Below are 13311 nucleotides of genomic sequence, written 5' to 3' on the forward strand. Positions count from 1 at the left end.
GTTAGAAAAAAGTTCATTCGTTCTTTTCTGTTGTGTTTGGTTGCTCGTTCAGTTTGGTGATTAAACATTTGGGAAGTTTATGAGTGTTTCGGTTTCGGTAACTTTCGTTAGGCACAGCAATCCGCTCGTACCTAGCGGAAGCAGGTAGTTCGTGTACCACTTACGGAGTCCAGAGCATGTTCCCACTTTACCGATTGAGTAGGTTTAGTCATCTAGTGCAGCTGTTGTCGCGGTGCGACTACCGCATAGCATGTCAGAATGAACCATAAAGTAAATCAAAAACATACCAAATTCTGACTTTGCGTCGGTCTTTCAGTTTCAGCTAACACTTCCTTTGTACGAGCTTTGCCATTTTTTGTCATGCTTGATATGTGGTAAATTGCTTCCAACAGATTTACCGTAGTTCGTGGACGAGAACCACTGACGCCATGTACTTATTTTGCTAAAGCCCAGTTTGTGCATATCAGGATCATGCAGATTTCATTCACAAGTTTGCGACCATGGGTACAAAACAAACGAATTCATAGATGCAGCTTACTGGTTTCTGAAGGTTACAGAAAGTTTAAATTTCGGGTAGAAAATGCGTAGCATGTCTGTTATCAGCTACGACTTGTACTTTACTTATTTGTGTGCAAATAATTATTATCGGCTCAACTAACTTACGGTATTGACCATGCTTGTAGTTGCAACTGCCGACAAATTCCTTGATTTTGTACCTACAATTCAGTACACCAGCTGTAATGTACTTAGCCAGGGCTGAAGTGCAAAGTGTGTATTATAAATAAGCGCACTTGTATTGTACAGTGCAATACATAAGCGCATTTACGCACTGCTGTTCTAGCTAGCATCTAATAATAATTATTACCAATAATTATACTAATTAACGATGATAGGTGTAAGCATCAAATTCTATGGTGTGTTCCACATACAAAAGTAGTATCAGTAATATTAATAGTAATATTATGATGATATGAATATCGTGTGTACCGTATGGTAGGTTCTAAATACATAGCTGAGAAGTAGTACGTAAGTTGGTATCAGCATTAGGAAACTATGCAATAGGATAGACAGCGGAGATACCTAAAAGACAGCTCTAAAAGCAAAGACAGTACTGGAAAACAGGTAGTTTAAAGTACCGTTTCTGAAACTTTTGTTTACTTTGTTAACAATTATGCAAATAGTTTGCGGTTGATCGGGTCGCTAGGTACTATACAACTCGATAACTTTACACATACTGTACTAAAGTCCGCAACCGTTCTAGTGTGGACTAAAGATACGTACATAATAAGTACAGTGCTTCCACCAAATGCCAAAACCGCTACTCCGTTAGTTGCAGATTTGCAAACCCTGCTTTGCTTCAACTGCGATGTACTATTTGTTTGAGAAATTACCATCGGTTTACAAAAGCCGCTAAAATGCTCGTCACCTTTCGTTGCACACTGCGCGGTAAATTTGGCGAATCCATAAAAAATCGCTGACTATTATCCCAAAAATGGATATTGCTTTCCTATTATCCAGGCAAATCCATACACCGGTATGGATTATATGCCTTGCGATGATTACCACAGCTGCGGAAGGCCAGGAGCTAGACCGCCAATTTGAAGCAGAAATCCAGGACAACAAGATAGCGGAAATATTTGTTCGGGAAGGGGATTCCTTTACGTTGACCACTCGCAGCTTTGAAGACCCGGTACAATGGTATATACATGGAAAGGAACTGAGCCTATGGCGGCAATCGAATCTACAGGAGTATCTGGCGCTTAATGTGAGCACAAAGTGGAATAGCACAACTGGTGAAAATTTCTTGCATGTTGTACACGCGATTCCGGCAGTACACAGCGGCAGTTACTCCTGTGGTCGAGCAAATCATTATCCGGATGGAGTAGCTAAACGAATTTCCCTAAGTGTGAAAGTGCGTTCAGTAAAGGAAGAAGCAATGGCGAAAAGCCAAAAAATGGAATTCGACACTCCGGCTATTTGGTCAACTAAGCGTCCTGGTTCACCAAGCTTCATTTCTATGGATTCAGTTGGAAAGATATCGTACGGTCAGTGGTTTACTGAAACGGTTTTACCGTATTTGTTAAAATGACTACTTACTGTGTAATGTGTTTAGGCAACAATGCCTACAGGCTACTTAGTAAGTCACTGTTGTTGATTTACATTTTCATTAGCCCCACTCGTGCAGCCAGTGAGCTTGCCTGATAATTAACGAACAGGAACGCTCATGAGGAAATGTCTCCATAAAGCAGTAATAAAGCTGTTCAAATTGCTTGCTGGCGACAATATGCACAAGTTGAACGTACAAATACGACAAATACGGTCAGTATTTGTCGCAATATTAAATCAGCTGGTTGGTATAACGAATTGCTTGACGACTGGTTTTACCGAACCAGAGTGGTAAATAGAACAATCAGGAGAACCACATAGTGTTAACTATAAACCGGTTACGGTTGCAAACTTCTGCCTGGAAATAATAATATATTTTTGTTTTCTTGCTTTGTAAATGTCGTAAATGTCAAGGATGTAGGTACAACCGTACAAATGATTGAGTTCCAGCAGATTCTCGCCTTGTTTGAGCACCACTGTAACAGAAAACAAAGGATTCCACACTTGCAGTAGCTGAAGCGGTAATACTGGGCACGTAAAGGAATCAAAGGCCGATTCAAGGCCAGTTATTGATTAAGCGAAAACAATGCTAGTTTTTTACCTGGAGATATTTGCCCTACTATGATAACGAAAATTAGTACGGCGATCGCATTGCACATGGCACCATCTACTTTTTTGGATAGATTGATACACATTTTTGCAAGGTCACATTGGTAACCTTACACACGCCAGATAAACTCTATCTGGGACAGTATGCGCATAGGCGGCCAATTAGCAATGGAATATTTTTTGTGTATTTGGTTAGGCAGATTCTCCATTCTCCAGTGTCTTACAACATTTTCTTTCCAATTTCTTCTCGGTTAATACGCCCTTCTTCTCACTTGTCAGATTACTACGCGAGTTCAACTGTGCCACGCCCGCAGTCGGTGCCGAGAGGAACAAGATTTACCATGTCGTGTATAAGCGTTCACGCCGGTTAAGGCTCCATGAACAATCTTTACTCTTCCACGCCTGTAATGCTCAATCGGTAGGCACTCATACTCTCAAGCTGTAACAGAAGAACTATGGTGGAAATAAGACGAACGATTCAGGAACACGAAAGAACAGGAATCCCTCAGGAACACACTAACCACAACTTCCGGTCGTAAGTCCTGTGAGGATCGGTAAGAGCTAGGACGATTGTGTCACGAGCAAACCTGTATTCTATGCAATAATCCGGGAGCGATCATGTACACCAGAAGGAACAAGTATTGCTGTCTCTTTATCCAATTCACATCACAGTTCACAACGCTAGGAAATTGTAATTAGGAAGCAGTCTCAGAAGTAAATCTCAGACTACTGATTCCGATATTAGGCCTCACAAGAACTTATATAGACTTCGCGTTATGACATCATTTACATCGCTAGTAAAAGAGAACAGCAAATCACAGAAGAGATTGACTAGATTATCCGTTGTGTTACAGGTGGAAGGCGGACAGTCAGCATCCAGTACGTACTCCGGCGTGTGATCCTACTCCCATACGTCACCCTTACGAACGATGCTTGGCCGTGCCAAAATAAACAATCCATCCCGAAACATCCCAGTGCGATTGTGCACTTGCATCCATCCCGATCCCGATCCACCGCACAATCCACGTGTCCATCCGATGCCCAATGTGACTGTACGCCGCGATTCCGAATGAGTGAATGTGTGGAATCCTTGGCGAAGAGGCATCCGGAAGTCCACGGGTTTGGCAGGGCGAAGTCCAAGGATCCAGGAGAGCTGATTACGAGTTACTAATACTGTGCCGTTTGAGTTTAGATGGTATTTTGTATATACAGAATACGGCATAAAGCTTTATTAGCGATGACTTAAAAACTTAAAGTTGAATATGGCTTGTTTAGTAATCGAATTATTACGCATTGTATGTACAGAGGAAGCGAAACGGAGCAATGAATTATCTGACTGGTATTCTTACGAATTCTCGAATCCAGATTACATCACAATAACAAGGTCAACAACAACAAACAAGCTAACCAGAATAATCTCAGGAGCATGAGCACCAGTTACTAGTACAAAAGAGGAAATTTAAACCAGTAAAGGAACAACAGCAAAACGAAGGTGAAAGTAGCTTTGGCACAACAACGCCAGTAACAATATGAGATCCAAGAAAGCAGACAAGGTCAATGGCAAAGGTGAGTCAAGGTTACTTGCCAGCACTAGGAGCCAATGAAAACAAACCCGTTATGCCCGAACCAGACGCTGCAGCGGCATCCAAACGGCGAGAAACATCAGCAGCCATCTGTCGTCGACGATCAGCATCCAATTCACGCTGCTGCTGCTGGGCCAAATAACCGGGCACAAAATTATGCTCAGCAGACCCAACAGGACCGGAAGGTGCAGACGGCGCACGTGGGCGATCAGCCGGAGAACGGTCGCGGGCATCGCGGACAATCGGCACTTCAGCAAGTGGCAACACATTTGGTGGCAAACCGGGAAATTCAGCGTTAGCCGGGGCCTGCACAGGTGGAATGACAGCCGGAGGAACGACAACGGCATTCAAGGCTGGTGGGCCATGTAGATTGACAGCAGGGTTGACACCATTGGGCTCACCTGCAGCCACATTTCCGTTGCCTTGGACCGGATTCGGTGCATTCGCTGCTTGGTTGCCCGGGTCGTCAACCTCCATGTTTGCGGCGGCAGCTTCCACTGGAGCAACTGGGTGATCGACTCCATCAGGTACTTCAATAACTTCCGGTGCGCCCAGAGGTCGGCCATTACGACGCCAATGATCGTTTCCACGACGCAAGTTATTGTCTCCAAAATTCCTATGATTTCCTCGGCCGTACGGACGAAAGTTGCCACGGTAAGCACCACGGGCTCCACCCCTTCCTCGGTGATTATAACCGGCATTATACTGTTGCTGCTGGTTGGAAGACGAATGAAAAATAGCGTCTACCAATTTATCGAAAGCACGGTTAGGATCGATAGGCGGCATGCCCAACGAACGAAAAACTAGTGACCTTTAACGCTAAAAGTGCAAAGAGAAAAGCGTCAAAATTACAGTCTATACACACTGAAAATCCAACGTGCCAGAAGGCCGAAACGAAAAATCCACAATGCCGATTTCTGCACACTACGCGCAAGTGATTTTATACCTGTCTGCGGGAGCGAAATTTTAAACTGCGGCAGATTCCATACTAGTAAGAGAAGCAACCAATCAGCGCTTCGCGCTATATCCTTTTAATTCAACGTAATCGGAAAATCAGATCTTATGCAGGTACAACGAAAGATTCGGCACTGGCGGCTACCGCACACATATAATACACTAACGACCAGTTCAATGACTCAGCGCAGCGCGTAAAATTGGAAAATAAAATTGAAGGACAAAAATTCTCGTTGTGCTCTAAAATGTAATACCACACTACAAATATAAAATGAGAGGAACCATTATGACATGAATTGAAGAAACCAACGATACCAAAGGAATACAGCGAAGATAGTGCAATAGCAAACGTCAACAACATTACAGTTCATCCGAGTGCGGCTGATGCTGAGCAAAAACTGCTGGTTCCGCAATTTCGGGTGAATCCTCACGTGCAGCAGCGGCAACAGGTGGCACAGCAGGGACAACTGGCTGCAAAGACAGCAGCGGATCAACATCCATTTTCTCAAAATCAGATCCATCATCATCATCACAATCGACCACCATATCTGCATTCTCGTCAGCTTCGACATCAGCATTCTGCTCAGGGGATAACACAGCCGAAGGATCCTCACGATCTTCCCCATCATCCGAAACGGAAACTTCACTTGGCGCAGAGGACGAGGACGGCGAAACCTCCTTGTACTTGCGCTTTTCCCCACGAGTGCGAAAATTATATGGTCCAGCAGAAGTGGATGGCTGCGGTTCAGCATTTTCCACGACGCCAGCATCGACTACCGCTTGACGAGCCACCGCATCACGCTGCTGACGATTGGCGATTTCTTTAAATAGACCAATAAAAACAGGATTGAGATAGAGATATTGGCCTCGTAATTCAAGAGCGATAGCCGTAGGAAGCATCCGAGTAAATGCACATAAGTCAAAACGGTTAATCAGAGCTCCGTGACGGAATAAAAAGCGCGACAAATACAGACGTGGATAAAAAGGATGAAAGCGGTTTAGTCCAGAAAAATAGGCTTCAGATATAGCCAGCTCACCATTCTTGTTTGCGACAGCCATTCTTGGAAATACGCCGGAATGCGCTCGTTTGCGAGCCGTCTGCTTGGTCTTGAAGACCGGCCGCGGTGCATCCGGGTTGTACGGGGCATAAAGGATGCCACCTTTACGCAGATGCTCTTCATCTGTCATTGGATAAAACGTACAATCATCAGTAATACAGCTGAATGATGAGCCCGAACTACATCGTAGACAATACAGCAAGTAGGAGCAGTGATTAAAAGCAGTGAAACACCGATTAATCACGGTGAAGTAAAGCGCACAAATAGACAGACAAGAACACAACAGCTATACCAAGCGAAAAGCAAGCCAGATATGAATTGAGCAAATAGCAGACCAATAAAAGGTAGCAGACCAATAGAGACTAGGTAATACCTCGCTTTGCCTTTACAGATGGAGTCTCAGAAGACGATGGTTCTTCTTCCGTCAAGTCTGGAGTACCCAACTGTCTTTCTGCCTGCGTCTGCAATTTCTTTGGTGACGGCTGACGAATCTCAACGTCAGGACTGGTAGGGAATGATCCTCGGCGAGCACGGCGGCGAACCACAGCAGCATTGCGTCGTAGAATTGTGCGTCGCCGTTGCTTGTCATAGCGGCGCTGTAAAGCATTGACTACTGCATCTGCCCAACTCGTGGAAGGTTGCTGAGCCTCTGCTGCACTCACCGATCCCGATGACCCAGAAGATTGCGCAGAAAACACTGGTTGCGCGGAAGTACGGCGAGAGACTCGAGATCGAGTGACACGCGATGAAGAACGGGCTTCATCGCTGTCCGGAGAATAACCAAAACTCAAACCTGCTGTTGCTCGACTCGGGCGCGGTGTACGCGATGCAGTCTTTCGCGCAGTTGGCTTCTTAGCAGGAGGCGACATTTTCAAAACATAAAAGTGACAAATCAATCGTCGAAAGAAGGGAAAAGGAGAATAACAGGAATGCCAGCAGGTTCAGAGAATTGAGAAACTGAAGTGCAGAGAAAAGCACAACAGACAATCTACACTGGCACCGACACCGAAAACTCAAAATTCACTGAGTATACCACCAGGCGGTTGACAGGCGACAAGAGGATTTTTGTGAATTTTATTCCCACTTTCATATTTGCCATAGTTCACACAGAATACCGCTTGTTTTCGTTGAGGATTTGCAAATTGCAACCACAAAAGCCAAATTTTAATACAAATAACAAATCATAATGATAAAAAGAACTCAAAGAAAGAAAGTCAAAACCAAAACACGCGGCTGGGAAATATTCAAGACACAGACCAGAGACTGCGCAGTTTCCGATAGCATTGCCATATCAGGGCGGCTGGCAAGTGACAGAATGCCGCATCGCAAGCATAGAGAATATCAGCTGTTCATTCATAAAAAGCGAAGAACCCAACAATATTTATCCTTTCGCGGTGACGGGTTTTCTGTTTCATTTTATTACTAGCGCATTTTGTTTCTGTTCGCCGCATTTTATTTTAATCATTTCGAATCATCCGAGCATCATGTCAGCACAACCTGTGGGACCATCTGAAGAGCCTCTGCCATCGCCCGAGACGGATGCGATTGCCCACTACGAGTACTGGAGGGGACGGACTCGCGAATCAGTTCAGTTTGCCATGGCGGAGCCTCTGCAGCCAAACGAAACCATCCGAAACCGTCGACAATTGGTGATGCATACGGCAGCCCACGCGTGCATCCTTGAGGCTGACATTACGGGATATTATGTGGACATGTCATCAATCAAGAAATTCATTGTGGAAATGCACGATGATTTCACGGAAGAACGAGTGGATTTCTTCCTCGGCGACGCTATTAATGCTGGAATCTTGCTCAAGAAGATGAGCCGCGATGGACGTTTTGTGCTCGAAGTGGCCGAGGAAGTAAAGAATAACCGCGATCCAGAGACGAAAGTAATTGACACGACTAGCAAGTTTCGTCGGATGATTCGCGTAATTCTTTACCACGGCCGATATGCCATGTGACGCACCGAAATCCAACACTGGATCTGTACGTTCGACGTACATCTGCAGGACATAGACTACTGGCTGGAGCGCGGGCTGCGCCAACTGGTTAAAAAGAAACATATCGTCGTCGTCTACGGGAATCTTTTCGTGGACAGTTGCATCGACCTGTGGCTACGAAGCATTCGCGGCTGCTGTCTCTGCACCACTCTAGCCCAAACTATCAGTAAGTACTAAGCAGTTTCGATTTCCCGTAATAAAGTCAGGAAAATGTAATGTAGGTGCTTGGTTATGTTAATTTATAGACATTTGCGCTTTAAAGGAGGCTAACCATGCTACATACTGCAATTTATCGTACTTTCTGTAGCCCAATTAAAACGACGTATTTTGCAGATATCAAGATGGGCACAATGAAGGTTATCGTAAACGGCAAGGAGACCGAACAGCATGTCGCCGATTGCAGCTTTGGCCATGTGGGGCAAGACGCAGATTTAGTTGTGGATGGGGTTATGGAACGACTAGAGGCAATCGAGCCAGAGAAGAACAACACCACCAGCGTAAATCTGGTAATCCGGGCAAGCAAGGACGGGCGTATTGAGAGAGAGCCAATTATCACGCTCACTCAGCTGAAAGCTACGGGCGGCCGTCCTAAATACGTTCCCCGATCGAAAAATACAGATAACGACAAGAAAAGCCAGAAGATGAAGGAGAAGGCTGAACGACCTGGCGCTGAAGTGAGCGCTACTGAACCGGATGCTATCGATAAATTACTGCAGCAGGTTGAGCGCGAAAAGGACATTATGGACAACTGCAAAGCGCTGGTAAATACGCTGAAGGCTCGAGCGACCATGGATGCTAAACATATCGCGTATATCCGTGAGGCTTTGGAACAGCGTCTTGCGAACTTGAAAACTGCGAAGGAGAATCTGGATCTGGACTAAGCAGCAGTTGTAATATATCTGATAATTTCCCGCGGCTGTCTGATAATTTTATTCCAAAATTCGGCCGACTGTTATTTCTTCCGTTTAATCTCACTCTTGTTGGTTTAATAATTCTCATTCATACAGATTCTCGTATAGTCGTTAATTGTGCTGGTCGGACAGATCTTAAATTGGAGATTAATTTTGGATTTTTACTTGAAAAGTGCTGTCATGGATTAATAAGAAAGTACAGTCAGATATGTATGTTGATTCCGATGAAACATAGCCGAAAAGCACTGAATAATTTTTCTGAATTCCACAGTGCGCTCATATCAGTAAAAACTATTGTAATATTCCCAAGTCAGAGCAAACGCATAAAATGCATCACCAAATTATAAAAAGAATGTAAGGAAAACTGTAACGATCGCAAAATTTGTATTCACACAGGATTGAACCTTGCATCTAGGTGGACAACTAAATCCTGCTCTTGCCCATACGCTAGCATGGCTATACCACATTTCACTTTAATTTGGCAATCACTAGGGGCGCTGTACTACGAAAATTCACAATATAATAAAAATTCACCACTGAAGCAGCTGCTAAGTGTTAAGATTTCACCGTTACCATGGCCATAAAATTCATTCCGTCAACGGTAATATTCGCATTAGGGTACCCACAAAAATATCAGCGCGAAAAAGTAAGGTTTCAGAAAATGCATATTAGTTGTAGGGGACTCGAACCCGCAACCTTCATTGCACCTGTTGTTGTGGTTCAACAGTTCAGTGCACTACGCCACTACAATCTGCGGAGTTAAACTTTAACTTCGCTCGTCGGGAGTGAACGTAAAATTAGCGATCTCGACGCCAACATAATACTGCATATAGATTTAAAAATATAAAACCGAAAAAGAGGGTTTTAAATTAAACGGATTAACTTTTAGGATTTCGAACGCTAGACTTTGTAAGAAGCGGGTCGGTATGGATTGTCAGTCTAGCCACTACGCCACAAGGTGCTCTACGCCTTAGCCGAGTTAGATTCAACACCGGAAGCGCCATGTCGTGTATATGTAACCTGACTGCAATAGGGCAGCAAACCATTAACTCTTCATCCCACAAAGGCACAAAAATATAGGGCAGAAAAAATGTAGTTTTTTAAACATGCAGCATGCAACCCTGAGATTAAGACTAGCCGTTTAGGAGGTAGTACATGAGGCGAATGGCCATCATTCATAGCCACTGAACTACGAAGTCATTCGAATACAGACACAAACGGCCAAGTGCAATGTTAACCATTGAGTGTGTATACAATTTTACGCCCAGCTCTTTGAATTTAATTCTGACATTCTGGAAACTATTGTCAATACTTTTCCCAAGACGATAACAAGAATATAAAACGAAAAAAAGTAAGTTTGTCAAAATTGCAAATTAGCTGTAAGGGACTTGAACCCGCAACCGTTTCATTTCCCCATTGCTGCAGTTCAACGGTGCAAAGCACTATACTACGCTGTCCTACGACAGTCATTTTTGAATTTGCTCATCGGAGAGGAACGTAAAATTACAACGGTCAACGGCAATGCATATTCGATGTCATTACAACAAAATAAAATCCAAAAAGGAAGGTTTAAAGAAATGTGCATTACTTATGGGGGTTTCGAACCCAAGGCCCTAAACTGACTGAGTCGTAGCGGAGACAAGACGGGCAACCACTACACTACGAAGTCTCACGGCAACATAACGAAATCCGCACGGTAAGGGCTGTACAAATATGTGCCGCTCGTTGAAAATTAATAAGGAATTAACGGTATCACACCGAATGTGTAAGTACAACCAATTGCAAAAATTTAGACACGAAAAAGAAGGTTCTATGAAAACGCTTTTTGATTTTTAGGGATTGGAACCCAGGACCAGCAACAGGTAAACGGATTCGCCTGGTATTGTCCACTTTACTGGACCACTCGCCTACGAGGGTGATTGACCAAAATAATACTAATAACACAGCTTGCAGTATTCATTCTGGCACCTCTCAACAGCGATTCACCCAATATTCCCCATATTAAGTCCCACTAATAAAAATATAACGATTCATGAAATAAAAACCAAAAAAAAGAGGGACATTTACAAAATCGCGTTTTTATGTAGACTAGAACCTCCGACCTCCAATGACGAAGCAACGGAAGCCTCTACTATACTAGCGGGGTCGCTCTACGTAAAATATTGGAAAAACGTTAGCACCAAAAACGTACACAAACACTAGGCAATAGTGAATGTGCCAGAGACCTACCCGCCTAAGTGACCAGCTACTTGCAAACCAACACAATGTCCCAACGGAAGTGTAGTCTCGTGTGGTCGTGCGTTACACTGTTCAGAATTTACCAACAAACGGCACAGACGGTGACTACTTAGACTTTATTGAACTCGCAACTCGCACAGTAACTAAACAACAAGGACGCCTTGCAAAATGAAACGCAAGAACCATAATGTACCAGCTAAAGAGTGTACAACCCGTGTGGCAAAACACAATCTAAATAAAGGGGAAAACTAACCGTAAACCATAAAAATACAAGATAAAACGATACACTAAATCTACAATATGAGATCTCAGAAGAGACATGAGCGTACGAAAAAGATGAAGGCAAAGGAGATCATACGAGTAAAGCACTGTTTCAAGCATTTCGCACAAAATACCAGACGTTCTAACAATAGTGGGCAAAATCAGCCTGCACAAATCCACCAGATGATACTACATTAAGGAATCTTAGGAGGGAGCTTGGAGACGGCCTCCTTGACAGCAATTCTCCCACGCTCGAAACGCTGCTGGGCTTCAGTGCGTTCGGCCATCTTCTGAGCGACTGTCTCCGTCCATGTGGAGACACGGTTCTCCAGCGCCTGCTTGGCCGCTTTCTTCCTCTCGCTTGCCGGAGGAGTCATGATAAGGCGAACGATTGGGAGCAAATCACGAATTCCGCAAATAAAGCTTAAGGCAGCAGAGTTAGCGGAATTAGATCACAGTAATCGTAAATAATTAAATTTAAATAAAAACTCATACTGGGATACATTCAGGATAGGAGTTTGACAGCCGCCCACGCTGGCGACCGCATACTTCGTAACCAGCGAAGTCCACTAACACACGGCCTACGGCAGAGCGTGTGTATTGCAACAACACTTCTTAGCACCGTCAGCAATTTCGCTAGAGTGTGTATATTAAACGAATATACGCTCGACAATTTACCGCTTTCAACACGCAACATCGTAACTTCCACAGGCTTTTAATTCCTTTTTACAAAATACTTAAAGCCTATAAAATTACGGATCATTCCATCAGTACAAAATTCATGGAAAATAGAGCCATAACTGTAGGCTCGATCACAACTGGAGGAATAGCAAAACAACACTCATTTAAACATTGAAAACGCGGCAGCTGTAAAATTATACTGGATTAAGCGTGCCACACTGAGACATCATAAAGAAATAACGCAGAAAAGGCAGGGAACAACACGAGATTTAAACAAAAGGGCCATCAATCATCTGGCGTGCTTTAAGGATACGAACGGCCGATCGGCAAAAATCCTCACTTCCAGTAGTTGTGGGGAATGCCACGCAGAGAGTGGCGCTGCACAACGATGTGCTTACGTTTCTTCTTCGGTTTCTGATCAGAGCCGAAGTCTTCATCCACCCACAGCATGTCCACAGGCAAGAATTCCATCGGGTCCTTAAAATCCAGCTTGTGCTGTGCCCACCAGTCATCTACATCTAAGTCTGGCTCCTTCCAGTCCTCAAGATTGCCAGATCCCCAGATATTTGGAACAGGCTCGTCATCATCCAAGGTGTACAAAATACGGCCACACGAACCCGGGCCATTATTCTCACACTCCACACAACAAAGTTCTTCTTCCATCACTCGCTTGTTGTGTTCCATCATGCGCTGATGACGCTCACGCGGAGTTTCCGGCGGGTTGAATAAGGATGGTAAACCAAATTCCTTGCGCAGGCGTTCGGATGCTTCACGAAGGATAGGAGTGTCGGGATACAGAATGAAACCGATCTTCAAGTAATACATCTGCATTTCCGACGCACCAACATTCTCGATCTCTAAAGCCACGTGAGCCTCAAAATCCAATGGCTCGGGTTCTACAAAATTC

General features: G+C 44.2%; 1 protein-coding gene across 1 annotated transcript; it reads left to right on the forward strand.

Moving 5' to 3' along the window:
• Positions 1-1348: 1348 nt before the first annotated feature.
• Positions 1349-4031, forward strand: LOC129602427 (uncharacterized). Its single transcript, XM_055501440.1, has 2 exons — positions 1349-2045; positions 3570-4031. Exons 1-2 carry the CDS (start codon positions 1493-1495, stop codon positions 3884-3886), a joined length of 870 nt encoding a protein of 289 aa, XP_055357415.1. The 5' UTR covers positions 1349-1492; the 3' UTR covers positions 3887-4031.
• Positions 4032-13311: the final 9280 nt, after the last annotated feature.

Source organism: Paramacrobiotus metropolitanus, unplaced genomic scaffold, assembly GCF_019649055.1.
Source record: "Paramacrobiotus metropolitanus isolate TYO unplaced genomic scaffold, Prichtersi_v1.0 Parri_scaffold0000456, whole genome shotgun sequence".
NCBI lineage: Eukaryota > Metazoa > Tardigrada > Eutardigrada > Parachela > Macrobiotidae > Paramacrobiotus > Paramacrobiotus metropolitanus.

Bases quoted from the DNA above. Each gene is read 5' to 3' on its own strand.
- LOC129602427 (XM_055501440.1), top strand. From the start codon at position 1,493: ATGGATATTGCTTTCCTATTATCCAGGCAAATCCATACACCGGTATGG. The intron at 2,046-3,569 runs GTCAGTGGTTTA...GTTGTGTTACAG, and splicing joins AGTTGGAAAGATATCGTACG to GTGGAAGGCGGACAGTCAGC.